General features: G+C 28.3%; 1 protein-coding gene and 2 pseudogenes across 1 annotated transcript in view; all 3 read right to left on the reverse strand.

Annotated features, from left to right (window-relative positions):
* Nucleotides 1–2270: 2270 nt before the first annotated feature.
* LOC133821703 (apyrase 1-like) lies at nt 2271–9605 on the reverse strand (annotated as a pseudogene).
* A 4618-nt stretch (nt 9606–14223) lies between these two features.
* LOC133825803 (apyrase 2-like) lies at nt 14224–15900 on the reverse strand (annotated as a pseudogene).
* Nucleotides 15901–21789: 5889 nt separating this feature from the next.
* Nucleotides 21790–22991, reverse strand: part of LOC133824719 (apyrase 1-like) — a 39350-nt gene continuing 38148 nt past the window's right edge. Inside the window, exons 8-9 of the mRNA XM_062257692.1 lie at nt 22177–22366; nt 21790–22086 (exon numbers count right to left, since the gene is read on the reverse strand). Coding sequence (XP_062113676.1) covers nt 21950–22086; nt 22177–22366 — 327 coding nt within the window. The 3' untranslated portion in view covers nt 21790–21949. The remainder of the gene's footprint in view (nt 22087–22176; nt 22367–22991) is intronic.

A 22991-nucleotide genomic window follows, 5' to 3' on the forward strand; every position in this document is an offset into this window, starting at 1 on the left:
TAAACAAGTATGGCCCTCCCGGCCTACTATTCTTGCCATTAAACCATATCGGAGAATTCAGGGCATTACAATTACCATTCATCAGGTCTCCAAGTCACTTTTGCGATCTAACCCAAGAAGGTTGCCCACCAAAGTCATATGAGAGTGGCATTGTTGCCAACTCTCTATTTCTTCTTTATTTTAAAATAAAAATAAAATATTATAACTTTTGGTTAAAAGTGATATGTGAAGTCATTGTAGCAACTCTTAGAGTAGCTTGCATTGGAGATGCCCTTAAAAGTTCATTTGGTACCTTGTATTATACTGTATTGTATAGTATTATATAACATATTTTTATGTAGTACTATTTTGGTATAAAATTTTATTATAATGTTGTATATTTATATGTAAATACAAGTCAATGCTAAACATAGTACTATATAAAAATACACTATATAATATAATTTAATATAATACTATTGTTATCCCCATTTCCTGCGTGGACCCGGATGCTTCGTCCAGGCCCATGGTCAGGGGCTGTTCGAAATGTGGGCCCGGCCCAAGGCCTCTTGGTATGGGAATGTCCAAGGGGGCACGGGTCTGGGTGCGATTTTGGGCCCCAAGGAGGTCCGAGACAGTCATCCACGACAGTCATCTGGGAGACGTGCAGACAGTTCGAACCCCCCACGACATACTTGTCCTGGTCCCGGACCCTGGTAACGGTCCGGGCCTGTGGTAAATGAAGAGGGACAAAGGTAAACGAACCCGGATCACATCGTCCCCGGTTGGTGGGACCAAGTGTCCAGGACCCTGAAGCCGCCCCACTCCGCGTGGGCGTTGTCCCTACTTTTCACCTGCGGAAAAGGTCACCTCGGGATTGCACGTCGTTGTTTCAGATCTGCGCTGCCAAGTACTCTAACTGGTCTTGTCTCCTGAATCTGCCTCGTAACTCGAAGTGTCCAGACCAAAAGCACCGTTTTGTCGGGCGAAATGTAGCTCTTGGGCCAACTTATTGGGCCTTAACTGGTTTGGAATTTATGTATGTTTTATCTTTTATATTAGGCTTCCACTAGAGAGGCCAAGAGTATCCATATCTCTGATGGGCCTGGGTCATACCCGGCCCAGACCCAGTGTTCCCATGAACCTATAAATACAGGCAATAGAACACTGGAAAGGCAGATCTCTCTTCAATTAATATACAGTTACTCTGTCGAAACACAGAGAAAAACTCCATTGTAAAAGGCTTTCCAAGCTCTAATACTACTGACTCGTGGACTAAGGCTCATTAACGCCCCAACCACGTAAAAATCCCGTGTTAATCTTTTGCTTTTCTTATCATTACCCCTATAATAATATTCATTACTATAGTTTCCAAAAATCTCGGTAAACAACTATACAATACAATACATGTACAGACATAAATAGTTGATTAAGTCAATCCCATGTGTGAATCAAGGGATTAAATGATGGTTATTATGAGTTACCAATTTCCAATTATGGGAAATAATCATTATGACATTTTTTACACATCAATAGTTACAAATTGGATTTGAAAGATTAGGGAGGCGCACACTCAAGACATAAGTCTTGTGACATTATGAGAATGAGATATTGTGTCAGCCTTGATGAACTTTTATGCTTACAAATGTTTTGTTATGTATGTTTCCTACCAAATCTCACTTACATTTTATGCAAGAGCTATAGATATAAATCAAAGGCCACCCCTAAATCATACATAATTCGCACATTGAATGGTCGACCCTGAATACGATTGGACCTTAAGAAATATTAAAGATTAGAGACTTTTTTTATATCAAGTTTCTAAACGTTTATGGTATTTTTCAAAAGAATTTAAAAAAAAATGGACCCTTAGGCTAGGGGGCTCTAGGCGTGGGTCTAGCCCGCCTTAGCTCAGGGCCGACTCTCACACATTGGTGTCATGGCAGTTCAAGAAATGGTGTGTTTGGAAAAAAAAATGATTGGGAAATCATGTGTGGGAATAATCTACTAAGAGTGATACATGAGTGGGTATTCATCCTAGCTCATGACCACCATATTGATATTTGTTGAAGACAATAACTTATTCTATATTACTTATTTGATTGTGTACAGTTGTACATCATTAGAAATTTGACAACAACATTTTGGAGTTGTTGCAAAATATCATCTTTGCAATTTGGTTTATATTTATTAGTTTTGTTCTTATTTGGGTTAATTTTGTGCTTTCTCATGTTTATTCTGTTTCATGGGTGAGAATCATGACCCTAATAAATTACTTTCTATTTTGATGATGAAGAAGAAGAGAACAAAGAACCAGTTGGAAGTAGTAGACAGTTACAATAGGCAGTCTCTAGTTAACAAATCCAAATGTACTATTAAGCATCAAACTTAGTCTCTAGTTGACAAAGCCAAGTGTACTCTTAAACATCAAACTTAGTCTCTTGTTGACAAAGCCAAATGTACTCTTAAACATCAAACTTAGTCTCTAGTTGACAAGCCCAAATGGACTGCTAAACATCAAACTTTAGCACTCGATGATGATGATAATGATGACGAGACCACTTCTATGGCACTGCCTAGAGCCCATTGTGCATCAACCCAGCCATCTTGATATTTAATTTTCTTCATCAAAGTAATCTCTTGAGAAGGGTCCAAACCTATTTAGAAAACCATAAACAACAAAAACTTCAATGTGTAGTGCTTCAATAAAGAACTTTTTAAAAACTAAATATGGAAGTGAAACTTACCAAAACCATCAACAAGCAAGGAATACTGGTAAACAAGGTCCATGCAAATGTATGGCAAATCAATTACATTTGGAAATACAGATTTCGCGTCTTCGAGTTTGGTTTGGCAAGCAAGAGTAGCTGCTTCTTTAAACTGTGCAGGGTAAGCTTTGGCAACGTTGTCACTCCCATTAATGAAACCAACCTGAATTATGTGGTTAATTAGTCCAACCATTCAATCACTACATAACAACAAATTTTGAGCTCCTTAATCTTGAATAAGCAATTAACACAAAATGTCATGAACAAACATACCTGATTTGCCTTGTGGAAGAAGGAAGAACCAACATAAAGATCACTCACTCCATCTCCTCCACCTCCATTCCAAATCCCAGCAAATGTGCAGTTCGAGTATGAACAAGAATCTGATATTCTAAGAGTCTTGTCAGCCACATTTCTGCACTCGTCAATGCTTGAGCCAGATGCTGTTGCATTATAAGTCACTTTGCTATATGTATAAGTCCCTGAATGAAAATTCAAGATAAGAAAAAAAAATCTTAAACATTCAGTTTTTATTGATAATTTTCAACTGACGAAAAACAGCATCAACAAAGATATTGTCATCTTATAATCAATTCAAGATAATTTGTTAGTGGTTTCTGTTAGAATGTTAAAAAGTGATCTAGAAGTAGAATATGGTGCATGGTGAAAAGCATAAGGTTACATCTAAAAAATAATTGGTGATGAGTGGAGTAACACATGCTCTTATAAATTGTAGAATATACCTACACACTTTCGATGAGGGATATTTTCTCTAACATCCCCTCAAGATGGTGGATATTTTTGCGCACCAATCTTGAATGGCTTGATCGTAAGGTGACTCTTTGGGTTTTTTTGGCTCACTATCCCCGAATCACAAGGGTTTTCTTTTGCTATCTTTTTGGACCAGTTTTGGATTTGGATCGTGTTTGTTCGTTAGAGTTTTCTTTGACTCATGATACCATGTTAGAATGTTGAAAAGTGATCTCGAAGTAGAATATGGTGTATAGTAAGAAGCATAAGATTCCATCTCAAAATCATTTGGTGATGAGTGGAGTAACTCATGCTCTTATAAATTATTGAGTATACCCACCCACTTCCGATATGAGATATTTTCTCTAACAGTTCCATACTATAATGTCTCTATTGTTATTTTATGTCTTATACCTGGATGGATGCATCATCATCAATTTTCAAAACAATTTTATAATCTAGAAAAGCATTTAATGCAAACACCCAAATAAGGATATCAAGGCAATTCTAATCTTTTAAAATACAAAGTATGATTTGTATAGCATAAGATGAGCAAGGGATAGACATTAAGAAGCTCAACATAACATACCATTATAGCCATCCAAAATGCAAGGGCTTCCAGAATCACCAGTGACATTCAAAAGCTTTGCTCTAGCAGCTAGCAAACCATAACCTAAGAAACTGTAAATGAGAACAACATGCCATGTTAGTCTAGAGCCTAGCTAGGCTGCTTAAAATTCTATGACAGTAATGCAAAACAAGGAAATCTTTCAAGTGAAAAGAAAGAATGAAAACCTGTGAGCATAGAGATAATATTTTGAGCCTTTGAGAAAGGTCTCCTTCACATATGTTTCATCTCCATCTGTTGGATTTGGTGCATTTGCATAAGCTTCTTCAGAGACAGCATAAGACATTTGAACTGATCCACCTCCAAGGTCAATCACTCCAACTGTATTTCCATATTCATTCCCCAAATTTCCAAGTAAGTAGTTTATTGACACCTGTAAAATATATGAAGTAGAATTAGGAGAAAATGCATTTTCTTGCTTAGCTTTTTTGAAGAAAATTAAACACATAGTTAGTGAGGACACATATGTTAAATGACATATTTTTTTTTAACAAATCATTATAATTTAGTGTGTAATTTGTATGTACATTAGGTAGTGGAGTTACAAGGCATAGTGACTTAAATATATATATATATACTTATATTCAATAGAACTATTTTTATAGAAAAAAAATGTGATAAATATTATTGAAGTATATATATTTGTTTGAAATAAATATATATTTTTTTCTATTTTAAATAATTACGTGGGAAAAAAATATTGAAGGTTGAGTTTCAAATTTAATTTATTATAATAAAATAAAAGATAATCTAAAACTTATTAATTCATATGAATTTAAAATCCAAAAAATCACTATAAAAAAACTTTTTAAAAAAATAGTTAGTGTATAAAATTTAGTATATATTTATGGGCTTATAATATTTTGAACAGGGATTACTAAAAATAAGTTAAATTATAGAGAAATTATAGTAAATGGCCTAAAATAAATGCATCAAGAAGCTAATGTCCTCATTTTTAAAATTGTAGAGAAATAACCCATTTACATTGTTGATTACCTAAAATGCTATTTTTTATAATTTATTTATTTATTTAGGACTGTATGACTTTAATATAGTGATATATGTATATTAGTTTTGTTTAATTAGTTTTTATTTTAAAGTTATATTGATTTTTTAAGATTTTTATAGGTTGTTGGTATATTATTTTCTAATTAGTGCATATGTTTTTTGTGATATGGTATATATATATATATTTTTTTTTTTGATATTTAGTTTCTATTTTATTATACATAGTGGTAGTATATAATTTTGTATCATGGTATATACATTTTTAATGGTAGTATATAACTTTGTTAACATAGTATATATATTTTTGAGTAATAATTATGTATGTTTTTGATAGTATATTATTTTTCAACTCAGTATATATATTTTGTGGTATGGTATATCATTCAACAATCCATAAAAAACGAAAAAAAAATTAAAATAACTTTAAAATAAAAACTAATTAAACAAAACTAATATACATATACCATAATATTAAAATATTTAGAATAAAATAGTAATTTGTTAAAGGACATATTTGGTAATATGTGATATTAATGAGATAATTAGGCTATTTTACTACAAAATTAAAAATATGAACATTTACTCACTTTCACAAATCATTAAGGGTCATTTTGCACCATGCCTCTAAATTATATGCTTTTAATTTGTTAAGTATAGTTTAAACCAACAGGTAAGGGAGGATTATTTTTAAAAATAAACCATTATCTACCATCATTATAAATTTATTTGACCGTTACAAAAAAAAAATGTTATATTTATATTATGGCTAAAAATATTAGTTACAAAAAAATTATAATTTGTTGTGACTAAATGTATTTTTAATCATAACAAATTTTATCAATATATATAATAGGTTAGAATTAAAATTACAATATGAAAAAATTTATATTGCAACTAAAATATTATAGCTAAAAGATAACTTTTTTGTGTGTTGATTTACAAATAAATATGAGATGTTTTGTAAATTACTCTCTTTTTAAAGATATTTTGGGAAATAGTCTACACCAATCGATTATTTATATATAATAACATTCTCTATTATATTCAACAGAATAGTATTGATAGCATATTGAGAAGACTGATTAGATATATAATTTTTTTTAACTATTTTGCTAAAGTGATATTTTAAATTTTTATTAGTTAGTGGTATATTCATTTTATTACAATTTCATGGTCCATTGTCAATATTTATTTTTAACATATTATTGCCCTTTAATGGCTAATAAGTTTAAAATATGAACTTTTAACACTATGTTATTTATAGTGAAAAATTGAAATAAAACTAAAGTGGATGGAGAGAAAATTAAAATAAATGTGTTTGATAAAAGAGAAAAATGAATGAATGAATGAGAAAATTGAGGAAAATAACATGGAGTGGGACCCATTAAAAAATTTCTAAAATTATTTTAGTAAATTACTAAATTACTCTCACTAATAAACAACATATAAATCTTTCTACATTTTTTTCATCATCTTTCTCATTCCTTTCTTATCTTATCTTGGGAGAGGGACATAAATGAATCCCCACAAAAATAAAATAAAAAGTTAAAGGTAATTACAAGTAAAAAAATCCAATAATGCAAAGAAATATCAAATTAAGCCATAGATGTAATATTAATATATAAAAGTGAGTATAATTAATTATATAATAAGAACATACCCACAAATAAGATCCTTCTTGAAATCCATCAAGAACAGCAACTGCATCAAGTTTGAAGGCACTATTTTCTTTGATCAGATTCCTAACCTAAATTTTTTAACACACAAAAATTATCAAACTCTTCAATTTATAATAATATAAGTGTTTATACTTTTTTGGACCTTGTGTTTTGACAAATTATTTTTTGGACCATATTTATTGTAAAATAGTTAAAATAGAACCCTAAACTCAATTTTGATAAAGAAAAAATTGAATATAACAACACTGTTTTTAAGTAGAATGATTTTATTTTTGTTCTGAATTGTTAGTTTAGTAAATTATTTGTAATTTTAGTTGAGAAAACATTGACCAAAATCGGGTATAGGGTTCTATTTTAATCATTTTACAAAACATAGAATCCAAAAAGTAATTTGTCAAAACACAGGGTCCAAACAAAAAATAAAAAAAAATACATGGTCCAAAAAATATAAACCCATTATATAATAAAAGCAATCTATATATATATTTATATAAACATTACAATTATATAAGAACAAGGATCAGAAAACTACTTACTGCTTCCAAAATTTCTTCTGATGTATTCCCTGACAATAATCTCAAACCAGCAGTTGCCTGCATTTGGTCATTTTAGAAAAGAAAAAAAAGCAAAAAAAAAAAAAATGTATGACAAAACTACTCACTGTCATTAAATAATTACTGTTTCATTTAAGTAAATATATTAGTACTAAAAATGCATTCTTTTCCATTTTTTTATTTTATTTTATTTTAAGGGCGAACTCCAATAAAACTGGATAACATTAAATTTGAGGTGCCACTATGACGGCAAAAAATTATTTAATATATGATTTTACTTTTTAAATATAATACTAATAAAATTTGTTAAATGTATATATATATTATAATGGAATATACATTTTTGGATCTTTTGTTTTTTTTTATTACTTGTTTGGACTTTGTGTTTTGATAAATTATTTTTTGGACCCTATGATTTGTAAAATAGTTAAAATAGAACCCTAAACTCAATTTTGATGAAGAAAAAATTAAACATAACTACATAGTTTTTAAGCAGAATGATTTTATTTTTATTCTGAATTGTTAGTTTGGTAAATTATTTGTGATTTTAGTTGAGAAAACATTGACCAAAATCGGGTTTAGGGTTCTATTTTAACCATTTTACAAAATATAGGGTCCAAAAAGTAATTCGTTAAAACACAAGGTCCAAACAGGTAATAAAAAAAACACAAGGTCCAAAAAAATATAAATTCATATGTTTTAAAAATTAATATAATAATAAAAAATATATTTTTTGGTGTAAATTCTAGTATCAATGGTTAGAATAAAAAATATATATAAAACAAAGATTTCTTAATTTTAGTGTTTGTATAATATTATAGATTGAAGATAGCCTAACTAAAATATTGTCATTAACTAACATTTTTGTCTTCATTCAACAAACGAAAGAGACAAATCTATTATGTATATATGCTAATTTTTTAATGACAACATTTTTCCGCTTACTTTTTATTTTCTGCACAGATAAACATAATCTAAAAAAATATTTTATATTATATATATGTTGTAGTTATTTCAAATATTCAATAAATATTTTAAAAATTTTAAATAAATTACAATATCAATAATAAGATTCAGACTTATAAATTATTTTAACTTTCTTTTTTACCCATTAAATTATTTGAAATTTCTTGACTCTAAGGGTCCGTTTGGTAAAATTTTTGTTTTTGAATTTTTTAAACACAAAAATAGAAATATAATTTTATTTTTATTTTTTTATTTTTAAAAAATAAAAATATGTTTGGTAACTATTTTTGTTTTTTGTTTTTAAAAACAAAAAATAATAAACGCGTTTGATAACTTATTTTTTTGTTAACAATATAAAGTGTTAATTTGAGGAAGAAAATAAAAAAAAAAATTGAAAACTGTTTAAAAAAATTTTAAAAGTGAAAAAATTCTATTTTCAAAATTTAATAAATTTTAATTAAAATTAAAAAAATAAAAATAAAAATAGAGTTACCAAATAGATTATATGTTTAATTTTAAAATTTTTAATTAATTAAATAAAATACTATTTTTTTTTTAAGTGTGGATTGGTCACATATATATGAAGTATGAACTCACCCCAACCCTAACTGGTGTTGAGGAATGCAGATCTTGAGGAACTGCATCCTCTGCTAGTTGGATCAGTCAGAGATTCTGCTGCAGCAGTGACATTACTAGCATATGAACTTAATCCTGGTCTTACCTGCATATACACATATACATACATATACATATATATATACACAAACATTATATATACAGAAGTGTACTAAGTAGTTGTATAGTAAAAGAGATTAAAAAAATGAGTTTGCTACTTGTTTGGAAATCTCGACTTCGTTTGAAAAGGGAAGAAGGTCAAGGTTGGAGTCGAAATCGTAGACGTGGACACGGCTACCAGAGCTACCGGCGTCGAATATAACGGCGTAATAGGTCGAAGAATTGGAAGAAGAAGAAGTTAAGAGAAGAGTCGTGGTACTGGTACTGGTGCTGGTACTGGTTCTGGTTCTGGTACTGGTACTGGTACTGGTACTGGTGTGATGACCAGAAAGCTTTCGGTGAGGTTTAATGGTGTGGAGATTGAGAGAAGAGCGAGGTGGGTTCACGTGAAGGAGTAGTAGTAGAGCCAGAGGCACGAAGAGAAGGACCAAACTCGCTATCTTCTTCTTCATTTTGACTACTCTTCTTCTTCTTCTTCTTCTGGTTCAACAAAGCTCTCTGTGTGAGCTCACTTGGTTATGGAGTTTTTCTTATTCCTTATCTTTTTATTCATTATCTATTTATTTATTTATTATTTTCTAAAAATATGTGTTAATAGGAAACGAGTTTAGCATGTGTGAATTTAAATTGTACCTCTCCAGCTACCCCTAGGCAAATATATTTTGTTTTTGAAAAAAAAATTTGAATTAATTCAAAATAATAGATTATACATCATGGTATTACATATATAGTAAATTTTTGGGGTAGGATGGACACCCAAAAGAGGATCACTGGCCGATGTACCTTATTCTTATTTTAGACCGTGAATAATGTTTGGTAAAAAAAATTATTATTTTTAGAAAATTATAAATAATTTATATTGTCGAAAATAAAATTTAAATAAGTTATTATACTTGTGATTAATTTTTTTTTTCAGCACAATAAATTATTAAAAATTTTATAAAAATTTAAAAAATGTTGTAAATACACAAACTCTCGTGTAAACACAAACATAATACACAAAAAAAAAGTAGACAAGTACACTTATTTTTTACGCTCCTACCATATAAACACTCGTTATATATATTTAATTATTAAATTTATAATATGTGTCTTATTGTTTGGTCCCACATCTTCACCAAACACATTAAATATATTTGTATATTTTGTTTACATCCTCGTTATATATTCAAAATTACTTTTCATTCTAAATTGTTTCCTCCACATAAAATTATTGTTTTACCATTTTAATATTAGATCTTTATCATTAAGGACCGACCACTAGTGAATGACTAATTTACGACACGTTCATAAATTTGAACTCAAAATCATTTAGAACTTAGAGGAATTACTATTCAATCTTCATAAAAGAAAGCTTGTATTATAAATTATGTCCCCAACCATCTATATCTATAAATCTAAAAAAAAAAAGTCCTTGTAAAACTCTAATAAGTGTATCAAAAGATCCAGTTGACATAAAAAAGAATTCATGATCACTAAGGATTCGAATTGATTTGCATATGATCATCTATTGATATAATTATAACTTTTTATGGTAAACATTATTTTATACAGAGTTTAATCCATATCGGAGCTCATCTTATATAATTATATTATATAAAACACATCCACTAATATATATATATATATATCTATATCAGGATCTAGATCACATACATTTTAATTAAGGATTATTATTTTAATATGTTGTTAATAATTTTAATATGTAACTTATTGATCATCTCATATGCATACAAAGTTATAGTCACATTTATGTAGAATAGTTTTAATATGTTTATATAACACTTTAAAATATATTTATATACAATGTTTTCAACCAATCCCTCCTGGAAGTGCATGTTGGGAATTTATGGCTTACACACTCTAGATTAACAGTGAATAATAGGAATAAACTGAATAAACAAACCCTTGAGACTAATTAAGAATCACATGCATAGTATAAAAGCAAATCTTGAAAATTCAAAAATTAAAGCAAAATCTAGAAAATGATTTAAAGTAGAGAGTGAAATTACACCTTATTGATAAATGAAATCCTCATATAAAATATAATAAAACTATATTAAAGATAAAATCACAAAATATGAGAAACTAAAAAACAAAATCAAAATTGTCTATCTCATAGAGTTAGAGGTTTAGAGAGATACAACTTTTGAATTGAACAATTGAGTCTTTAAACTTGGGAGAACATCAAAAGACTTATACACAAGGAGTATCGTTATCCAAAATCTTTATTCCAAGCCTTCCCAAAAATTCTTGAAGCTTCACCAAGATGGAAAGAGAAGTGAGATTTAACAAGCATTTAAAACCCACACATGTCAAGTAATTCTGTGTTAGTTTCTTAAAAAATAAGTGTTCTTAGAAATCTACAGACAGAAAGGGGTTAGAGAGAGTTGAAGAGTGTGATCAATGTTTCACAACTCTAAATGATCCGTGTTATAGTGTAGTTACCATCATTAGAAATAACCAATAGGATAACACCTTTTAATCACATATTTTTTGAGCCAAAATGCACATTAATTTCTCTGTACTAGGTGACATGTCGCCACCTATATGTGGCGACATGTTTCCTATTGTAGCCATTAAAACTTTTAACTGCCACAAGTAACATGTCACCATCCCACTGCTTAAGGTCTCCAAAAACACCTCCAAATGACTTCAAACTTCCAGGGGATGCTTGAAAATCTCTTTGTATCACTTTAGACCCTCAAAAATGAATTTATATATGTTTACAACAAAATCTCGTAATATTACTTCAACTTAAGTAAAATCGTTAAGTATTTTACACCACCTTATGTAAGACTACTTAACCATTATATTTTACAAATCTCAAAACAATCTTTCCTCTTATATTTTAATATACATTTTTAAACTTATGTTTTAGGCATGCATAATCAAGTTAATAAACACAAAAACATGTGGTTTAACTGAAATATAATATCATAAAAATTTGTTTCCAATAATAGATTTCTCTTGTAAAAAAGTCATTTTTAAGAATACTTGAAAATTATTTTGGTGAAGTGTGCAAACTTAAGCCATGCTTATATTAAAATCATATATTAAAAGCTCAGTTGCGCCTAAAACATGTGGATATTGATGCCACTTGCCCTCTGTGCAACAATGATCGTGAGTCCATATCTCACTGTTTAGTGGAGTGCCCTATAGCTAGGGCCAGTTGGAACCGCACAGGTATTGGAGTCAACACTCATGTGGAGGGTACTTTTGCAGCATGGCTGACGTCTGCCTTTCAGTCTCATGATGGGGATCAGTTGAAGGTCATTGCTATGATATGTTGGGCACTTTGGCGCGTGCGGAATGACAGCGTGTGGAAGGCTAAGCAAGCGAGAGTGGTGAGTGTGTGCAATTTGGCTAAGAATACACTGTTTCAATGGACTAAAGCTCAAGATAAGTTGGAGGTTCCTACTGCTGCTTTCTTGACTAAAGATGATGGGGCAGAAAAGTAGACAAAGTCAGCAGAAGGTGTGATTAAAGTCAATGTTGATGCCGCTTTGTTTCCGGATGAAGGAAATTTTAGCTTTGCTTGTGTTGCACGCAATGATCAGGGGCATGCCATAGAGGCCATTACATGTTGTAAGCAAGGGGAGACGACCCCTGAAATGGCTGAAGCTATTGGGGTAAAGGAAGCATTGAGCTGGATTAAAAGGAAAGCATGGAATCAAGTTATTATTGAGACTGATTGCCTTACTGTGATTCAAGCTCTTCGAAGTTCAGTCGCAATGGACTCTTACTTTGGGAGTATTATTTCTGATTGTAAGAGTTTATGGAAGGATACGCTTATTTCTATTTCATTTATTAAACGATCTGCAAACTGTGTTGCTCATGCCCTCGCAAGAGCATCCCGTTTGGTAGTTGATCGTGTTATCAGGAGTGGTGATTTCTCTCCTCCTTTGCTTGATGTAATGTTGAAGGATATTTGCTAATAAAATCCTTATTTAAAAAAAAATCATATTGTGCAACAAATCTGAATACAAAACTAAGCAAATAACCTATGTAGTCAAATAAACAAATATATTCTTAGTCAAATACTATATTTCATTGGAATATAATAAAAGCCATTATTATAATTCTAGACAACAAATACAATAGGACAAGGTGATTGTTACAAAAAAAAAAAAAAAAAATTACAACACTATGTTTAAAATACAAAGCATAAAAAAGATGCTTCAAAACTGAAACTATTAGGCTAATAATTTGGAACCCCAAGTAACAGGTTTGGTTACAAGCTGCTAAAACATCTCAAATCTTCTCCCATACAATTTTGTAACATCCATTCCTTATTGATTGTCAAAATAAAATTTCTAACAACTACAAAACATTATAGCACATAAAAATTAAATCAAGAATATTTAAATTCATTTACATATTAATTAAGCTGATATTTTGGGAGATACAAATTAGTAACCAATTCCTTTTGTATGTTACAAATTGACAAAATAATATTTTGTCACACTCATTTTATTTGTCACACTCATTTAATCAACATTATATTATTTATAACATAAATAATATAACATTACTCTACTTGATTAAATGATTTCTATTTTCTAACAAATGATTTGTAACATTTTATATTATAAAGATAATATAATAATAATACTTATACAATCAAATAAGCTTAGCTTGTTGGACCATAAATCATATGATTTTTTTTATCTCAAAACAAAGTCGACTTGATTGAGTCTCAATGGGATAATTTGCTAAGCTGTCTCCATTTAAAAAGTTTTAAAATAGCAAACACATGTAAATTTAGGGTCTCTTTAGGGTTATCTTAAGATCGATTGTTAATAAATATTTCCATTAAAGTCAATTATACAAAATACTCCAAAAAAGTTGGAGATTAAAACCAAGAGGGAAATTTTATCATAGAGAATTGCTAAGGGGTACCAGTGTTGCCCAATACCACAAGGAGGTGGCGTATCGCTATTGGTGCAATTCAATATCGGGTCCCGCATATTTGAATTTAATAAGAATTATGAGGTATTGCTAACCAATTATAAAGTGTCACTTTGTGTGGTGTCACTCTTTATTATATTGTGCAGGATATATATAGACTTACAATAGGCAGTCTTTAGTTAACAAATCCAAATGCTGCTATGCATGAATATGATACCAAAATTCAGAGGCCAACTTTTGCATATCTATATAGCTTTTAATAATGATGATGACGACGATGATGATGAGACCACTTCTATGGCACTGCCTAGAGGCCATTGTGCTTCAGCCCAGCCATCCTGATATTTAATTTTCTTCATCAAAGTAATCTCTTGAGAAGGGTCCAAACCTATTTAGAAAATCACAAACAACAAAAACTTTCAATATGTTGTGCTTCAATAAAGAACTTTTAAAACTAGGTATGGAAGTGAAACTTACCAAAACCATCAACAAGCAAGGAATACTGGTAAACAAGGTCCAAGCAAATGTATGGTAAATCGGATTCGTCTACACCTGGAAAGACAGATTTCGCGTCTTTGAGTTTAGTTCGGCAAGCAAGAGTAGCTGCTTTTTTAAACTGTGCAGGGTAAGCTTTGGCAACATTGTCACTCCCATTAATGAAACCAACCTGAATTATGTGGTTAATTAGTGCAACCATTCAATCACATAACAACAACAAATTTCGAACTCCTTAATCTTGATTAAGCAATACAATACCTGAGCTGCTCTGTCAAAGAAGAAGAACCAACATAAAGATTACTCTCTCCAAGTCCTCCTCCTCCATTCCATATCCCAGAAAATGTGCAGTTCAAGTATGAACATGTCTTTGATATTCCAAGAGCCTTGTCAGCTACATTCCTACACTTATTGATGCTTGAGCCTCTACGAGAGGCTTTTGCATTATAAGTTACTCCACTATATGTATAAGACCCTGAAAGAAAATTCAAGATAAGGTAGAAAATTCAAGAATTAAGAGACATAATGATCTTATAATTTGATCAGGAAAATATTACAAGTTGCAGTAGTTATTTTCTTATGTGACGTTTGGTTGGAGGGAATGAAAATGAAATAGTAAGAATGAGAATGAGAAAATGAATAAGAATTGAATGTAATCTTTCCTCCAATTTTTCAAATGGAATAATAGTTATTCCACCAGAATGATGGAAAAGTCATTCTGTTGGAGTGACATTACAATAGTCTAAAATCCAACAAAACAAAACAAAAGAATAGAATGAAAATTGATTCATTTCTATTTCATTCGATTCCATTACCTCTAACCAAACATCACCTTATTTATTACTTACCCTTATAGTCACCCAGAATGCAAGGGCTTCCAGAATCTCCTGTGACATTTAAGAGTCCTGCTCTAGCAGCTAGCAAACCATAACCTAAATAACTGTACACAAATAAAATCAACATGTCATATATATTAGTGTGGCCTATGCTGCATAAAGTTCTATAATTAATGTATTAAGTGAAAAGAAAGAGTAATAATGAAAACCTATGAACATAGAGATAATATTTTGAGTCTTTGAGAAAGGTCTCCTTCACATATGTTTCATCTCCATATATTGGATTTGGTGCATTTGCAGAAGCTTCTTCAGAGATAGCATAAGCCATTTGAACTGATCCACCTCCAAGGTCAACCACTCCAACTGTTTTTCCATATTCTTTTCCCAAATTTCCCAGTAAGTAGTTTATTGACACCTGTAGAATATATGAAGCAGACTTAGGAGAAAATGAATTTTCATGTTTAGCTTCATGAAGAAGTTTATGAGATTTTTGTAGTTGCCATCATATATTAACATCAATATAGTTAGTGAGGATACATATGTATATATATCTTTAAGGGAGAAAGTTGTCTGCGGTGGAGTAACAGTCATAAGACTTAAATATATATATATATATATATATATATATAGGGAGCGACTATAATGCATCCATTTTTTTGCAACATCAGTACATTTTTTTTCTATTCCGGCACCTGAATAATTATAATACCAAATTTTTTTATATGATGGTGTACATTATAGCTATCTAGAATATCTTACAAATTTTCATGAAATTCTGAATAAATTATGGTACCGAAACAGGGTTTAAACTGTCATTTGCACATGTGCTTGTTTTTTTGTGTACGCGTGTAAAATTTGACAGTTTGAACTCTGTTTTCGGCTTCGTAAACTATTCAGAATTTCTTGAAAATTTGCAGGATATTCTAAATACCTATAATGTACACCGTTATATAAAAAAAAAATTGGGATTATATCTATCCAGGTGCCGAAATAAAAAAAAGATATATCGGTGTTGCAAAAAAAGTGATGTGTTATAGTCGTTCCCTATATATATATATATATTTAAAAAATAATAATCAACTAGATTTTATTAAAATTAATGTGCATTGGTTATTGTTTCTAGCTAATATATATATAAATAAAGGTAATTATTCTTAATTATGTAATCTTACTTTGTCCAACATGCAAAGTTATTATCAACTTTAATCATGGGATAGTACTTTTATTAAAATATTATATAGATAATTTACACCATTTCAATCTACATAGAATCACGTGTATCACATAGTCATATGTATCAAAATATTATATAGATAATTGATAAGTCTTTTTGATATTATTAGTTCCTTTTTAAATAAATTAATGTGTGCCACATTGTATAATATTTTGGTATACATTTCAAAGAGTGTATACACCTACATAAAAAAAATGTAGAAAGTTTTGGAACAATATTATCTCAATTGTGATTGGCATAAAAATCATCTTTTTTTTCTTTCTGTTATACTAACTTAAAACAAATTACATAACAATCACTACATAACGAAATTAGTGAAAAAGAAAAAGTTAATTTAATTTAGGTTTGATTCTATTTGTTTTTCTTTTATAACACTTGTCAATAATCTTGAGTTTTTTTTTTTTTTTAAATCCCTTCAAAAAGAAAAAAAAATATGTATATATAAGCACATGTTATGTTTGCCATACCTATCCTTGTCTTCTTCAGCTTTTTCCTTGTTACCTTTAAAACTGGACACTTTGTGTAATTTATAAAAAAAAATGTCACATATTGATCCAATTATTGGTTACCATATTTTTTTTTTCTTTTTGAAGGGATTTAAAAAAAAAAAAAAACTCAAGATTATTAACAAGTGTTATAAAAGAAAAACAAATAGAATCAAACCTAAATTAAATTAACTTTTTCTTTTTCACTAATTTCGTTATGTAGTGATTGTTATGTAATTTGTTTTAAGTTAGTATAACAGAAAGAAAAAAAAGATGATTTTTATGCCAATCACAATTGAGATAATATTGTTCCAAAACTTTCTACATTTTTTTTATGTAGGTGTATACACTCTTTGAAATGTATACCAAAATATTATACAATGTGGCACACATTAATTTATTTAAAAAGGAACTAATAATATCAAAAAGACTTATCAATTATCTATATAATATTTTGATACATATGACTATGTGATACACGTGATTCTATGTAGATTGAAATGGTGTAAATTATCTATATAATATTTTAATAAAAGTACTATCCCATGATTAAAGTTGATAATAACTTTGCATGTTGGACAAAGTAAGATTACATAATTAAGAATAATTACCTTTATTTATATATATATTAGCTAGAAACAATAACCAATGCACATTAATTTTAATAAAGTCTAGTTGATTATTATTTTTTAAATATATATATAATATAATGAATTATAATTCTATAGTATATATAAATATTTATATCAATAATATCTACATATATGATATTTAAATATAACATTGATATATATATTTACATAGCTACATGATATATATAATACAATAATATTTAAAAAGAAATTAATAATAAAAATAAAATAAGAATAGAACAAGTCATATTGTATAGTGGTATATGTACATCAACTATTTTTAGTTTCTAATGTATCTCGTAATATTCTTTGGTGAATTTGATGAAGAAAAAGAATTCAAATCACCTGATAAAAAACAAAATATCTCACAAATTTATAAGATAAAAAAAATAATATGTATGCATTTATTATTTTTAAATAAATATGATTTAATTATTTAAATTATCATAAAATATCTTAAAAATATCCTATATATTTTAATTAATTAATTAATTAATTTTTGTTTAATTTTATGTTTGTTCTAGTTTTTAAATTTGGTATTGACAACAAAATATTATATATTATATGTTTAATATTATATTAAGTTTAATTAAATTTTATTTAAGTTAAAAAATGTATGATTTTATTATTTTTAAATAATTATCAATGTAAAATATCTCAAAAATATCTTATTTTAATTTTTTTTTTAACTATTTATTTATTTAATTTTAAGTCATATTTACAATCTACTGTTATATATAAGAATATTATGTTAAATATAAGAATATTTTGTTAAATTTAGCGGAAAAAAATAAAAAACCATTAAAACAAAAAATTTCTGTTATCTACACACTACACTAGATACAAACAATGTGAAATGTAAGTTTGCTTAGTTTTAATTATAGAATTTATTAATTATTTTTATTAAATTTGTATCATTGTCATATAAATTTCAAATAAATAAATAATATTATTTATAAAAGAATGACATAAACATATTAAAAGAAAAATTAAACTAAAACATTGTTTAAAATTTTTAAACATATATAATATGATAATTTTTTAAAATATAATGACAATTTTTTAATTACAATTAAGATTATGTATTATTTATTATTGTTATAAAGATATTTTATAATATTTAAATTTATATTAATATAAATATTAAACATATATTAATATAAGTATTAAATATTATTATAATAATAGTTTATAATATTTGAATTTATATTAATATAATTTGTAGAAAAATTAAGATTATATATTATTATCATAACAATAATTTATAACATTTGAATTTATATTAATATAATTATTGAATATTTAGTCTTGTATTATATATTAATATAATAATAAAATTTATAACATTTGAATTTGAATTTGAATTTATATTAATATATTTATTAAATATGTAGTCTTATATCAAATATTATTATAATAATGATATTTTATAATATTTAAATTTATATTAATATAATTAATAAATATATTTTTAGTTAGTTTTAAAGATATATTCCATTAAATATTTAGAATGCTTCATTAAAATTAAAAAAAAAAAAAAGCCACTAAAACTAAAAATTTCTATTATCAATACACTTTTTATATAAATAAATATTGTATATATTTTCTCTTAAATTTTGTGGGTCTTAGACTTCCATGTAATGTCTAACTATTCTTTAATGGTACCCAACAACTAACAATCTTTTGTTTTTTTCCCCACAATACTTCCAATTCAAAGATAAGATAAGAACAATTTCAAAAAAAAAAGGTAATAAGATTTGAACAAAATAAATGGCATTTACAAGTCTTATCCTCAAAAATAAATCTTTAAAAGGGAAAATGAAGAACATTGTACTTTTTAAAAAAAAAAAAATAATAGTGTCTGGTTGAATTGGGTTTATCTTGGGCTTATAAGTGAGATAAGAATAGATAAGTTGTTGAGCTTGAAAAATATGATCTTAGTTGGACTACTCTTACTGACCTTGAAAAGCCCATTTGAAGCTTAGTTGAACTACAGACACTCACTCACATTAGAAAGATACTTCACTACATTTTATATGGGTTTTTCGATAAAATTTTAAAAAATATGCCTTTTTTTTTACAAGTATTATTTTATGGCTTTTTAAAACTTGTATTCCTTTCTATGAGATTTTTTTCCCATATTTTTGTAAAATATCATTATTATGCCATATTTTTGTAAAAAATCATTATTATACCATATTTTTTTCCCCATAATCTGAGTTTTTTAATTAAATTTGTCCATATAAACCAAGAAAAGTTTAATTACTATATTTTTGCATATTAATGGCTAAAAAACCATATTTATGAAAAAAAATCCCTGCTTATAATTGTACACTTTCATCTCATACATAACCAGTTATTTTGCATAACATAAAAATATACATTTTGTATAACAATATATTTCAATTTGTTTATTTTTTTTCTATCTAAATATATGTTTTTAGCGGCTTTCCATGACTTTTATTTTATTTTATTTTTTGGATGAAAAAAATCCCTTTACCACTCTATTTGTTAAATCATTAGGTGTAGTTGTAGGGTGCACACGGGTTATGTTTTTTGGTTTCAAGTGCATCAGATTCGAATTTTATTGGTTTCAGGTTAAGAAATGGGGTACCAAACCTATTCTGAATTTTTTTTTTTTTTGGGTAATTTCGGGTTTAAGTCTTATAACCAATAGGATAACATCTTTTAGTCACATTTTTTGAGCCAAAATGCACATTAATTTCTTTGTACCAGGTGACATGTCACCACCTATGTGGCAACATGTTTCCTATTATAGCCATTAAAACTTTTAATGGCCACAAGCAACATGTCGTCATCCCACTGCTTAAGGTGTCCAAAAACACCTCAAAATGACTTCAAACTTTTAGGAGATGCTTGGAAATCTCTTTGTATCACTTTAGAACCCCAAAAATTAATTATATATGTTTACAACAAAAATTCGTAATATTACTTCAACTTAAGTAAAATCGTTAAGTATTTTATACCACCTTATGTAAAACTACTTAACCATTATATTTAACAAATCTCAAAACAATCTTTCCCCTTATATTTTAATATACCTTTTTAAACTTATGTTTTAGGCACAGATAGATTCTTAGTCTTCTTTTCAAGCTCTTAAACTTCAAGTCCTCTTTTTTTTGTGCAAGCTTGAAACCATCTTCATCTTCTTATGCTTGATTTAGCTTAAGCTTTATAATATGCTTGTTAAATACTATATTTCATTGGAATATAATAGAAGCCAATATTATAATTCTAGAAAACAAATACAATTGGACAAGGATATTGTTACAAAAAAAATAATTATTACAATACCATGCTTAAAATACAAAGCATAAAAAAGATGCTTCAAAGCTGAAACTATCAGGTTACTAATTAGGAACCCCAAGTAATAGGTTTGGTTACAAGCTGCTAAAACGTCTCAAATCATCTCCATACAATTTTGTAACATCCATACACTTATTGATTGTCAAAATAACATCCCTAACAGCCAGAACATTATAGCACATAAAAATTAAATCAAGAATATTTAAATTCATTTACATATTGATTGTGGTGATATTTTGGGAGTTACAAATTAGTAACTGATTCCTTTTGTATGTTACAAATTGACAAAATAATATTTTGTCACACTCATTTAATCAACATTACATTATTTTATAATATAAATAATATAATAATACCCTACTTGATTAAATGATTTCTATTTTCTAACAAATGATTTGTAACATTTTATATTATAAAGATGATATAAAAATAATACTTAAGCATTCAAATAAGCTTTAGCTTGTTGGACCATAAATCATATGATTTTTTTTATCTCAAAACAAAGTCGATTTGATTGACACTCAATGGGATAATTTGCTAAGCTGTCTCCATTTAAAAAGTTTTAAAATAGCAAACAATGTAAATTTAGGGTCTCTTAATAGGGTTATCTTAAGATCGATTGTTAATAAATATTTCCATTAAAGTCAATTATACAAAATATACTCCAAAAGAGTTGGAGATTAAAACCAAGAGGGAATTCACGAAATGCCTCTAAATAATTTTATTATAGAGAATAGCACAAAGATGTGGCGTATCGCTATTGATGCAATTCACATATTTGAATTTAATAAGAATTATGAGGTATCGCTAACCAATTATGAAGTGTCACCTCGTGTGGTGTCACTCTTTATTATATTGTGTAGGATATATATAGACTTACAATAGGCAGTCTTTAGTTAACAAATCCAAATGCTGCTATGCATGAATATGATACCAAAATTCAGAGGCCAACTTTTGCATATCTATATAGCTTTTAATGATGATGATGATGATGATGAGACCACTTCTATGGCACTGCCTAGAGGCCATTGTGCTTCAGCCAAGCCATCCTGATATTTAATTTTCTTCATCAAAGTAATCTCTTGAGAAGGGTCCAAACCTATTTAGAAAATCACAAACAACAAAAACCTTCAATATGTTGCGCTTCAATAAAGAACTTTTTAAAACTAGGTATGGAAGTGAAACTTACCAAAACCATCAACAAGCAAGGAATACTGGTAAACAAGGTCCAAGCAAATGTATGGTAAATCGGATTCGTCTACACCTGGAAAGACAGATTTCGCGTCTTTGAGTTTAGTTCGGCAAGCAAGAGTAGCTGCTTTTTTAAACTGTGCAGGGTAAGCTTTGGCAACATTGTCACTCCCATTAATGAAACCAACCTGAATTATGTGGTTAATTAGTGCAACCATTCAATCACATAACAACAACAAATTTCGAACTCCTTAATCTTGATTAAGCAATACAATACTTGATTTGCTCTGTCGAAGAAGAAGGAACCAACATAAAGATTACTCTCTCCAAGTCCTCCTCCTCCATTCCATATCCCAGAAAATGTGCAGTTCAAGTATGAACATGTCTCTGATATTCTAAGAGCCTTGTCAGCTACATTCCTACACTTATTGATGCTTGAGCCTCTACGAGAGGCTTTTGCATTATAAGTTACTCCACTATATGTATAAGACCCTGAAAGAAAAGTCAAGATAAGGTAGAAAATTCAAGAATTAAGAGACATAATGATCTTATAATTTGATCAGGAAAATATTACAAGTTGCAGTAGTTATTTTCTTCTATAACATTTGGTTGGAGGGAATGAAAATGAAATAGTAAGAATGAGAATGAGAAAATGAATAAGAATTGAATGTAATCTTTCCTCCCATTTTTCAAATGGAATAATAGTTATTCCACCAGAATGATGGAAAAATCATTCTGTTGGAGTGACATTACAATAGTCTAAAATCCAACAAAACAAAACAAAAGAATAGAATGAAAATTGATTCATTTCTA

This window comes from Humulus lupulus, chromosome 3, assembly GCF_963169125.1.
Source record: "Humulus lupulus chromosome 3, drHumLupu1.1, whole genome shotgun sequence".
Classification (NCBI taxonomy): Eukaryota; Viridiplantae; Streptophyta; class Magnoliopsida; order Rosales; family Cannabaceae; genus Humulus; species Humulus lupulus.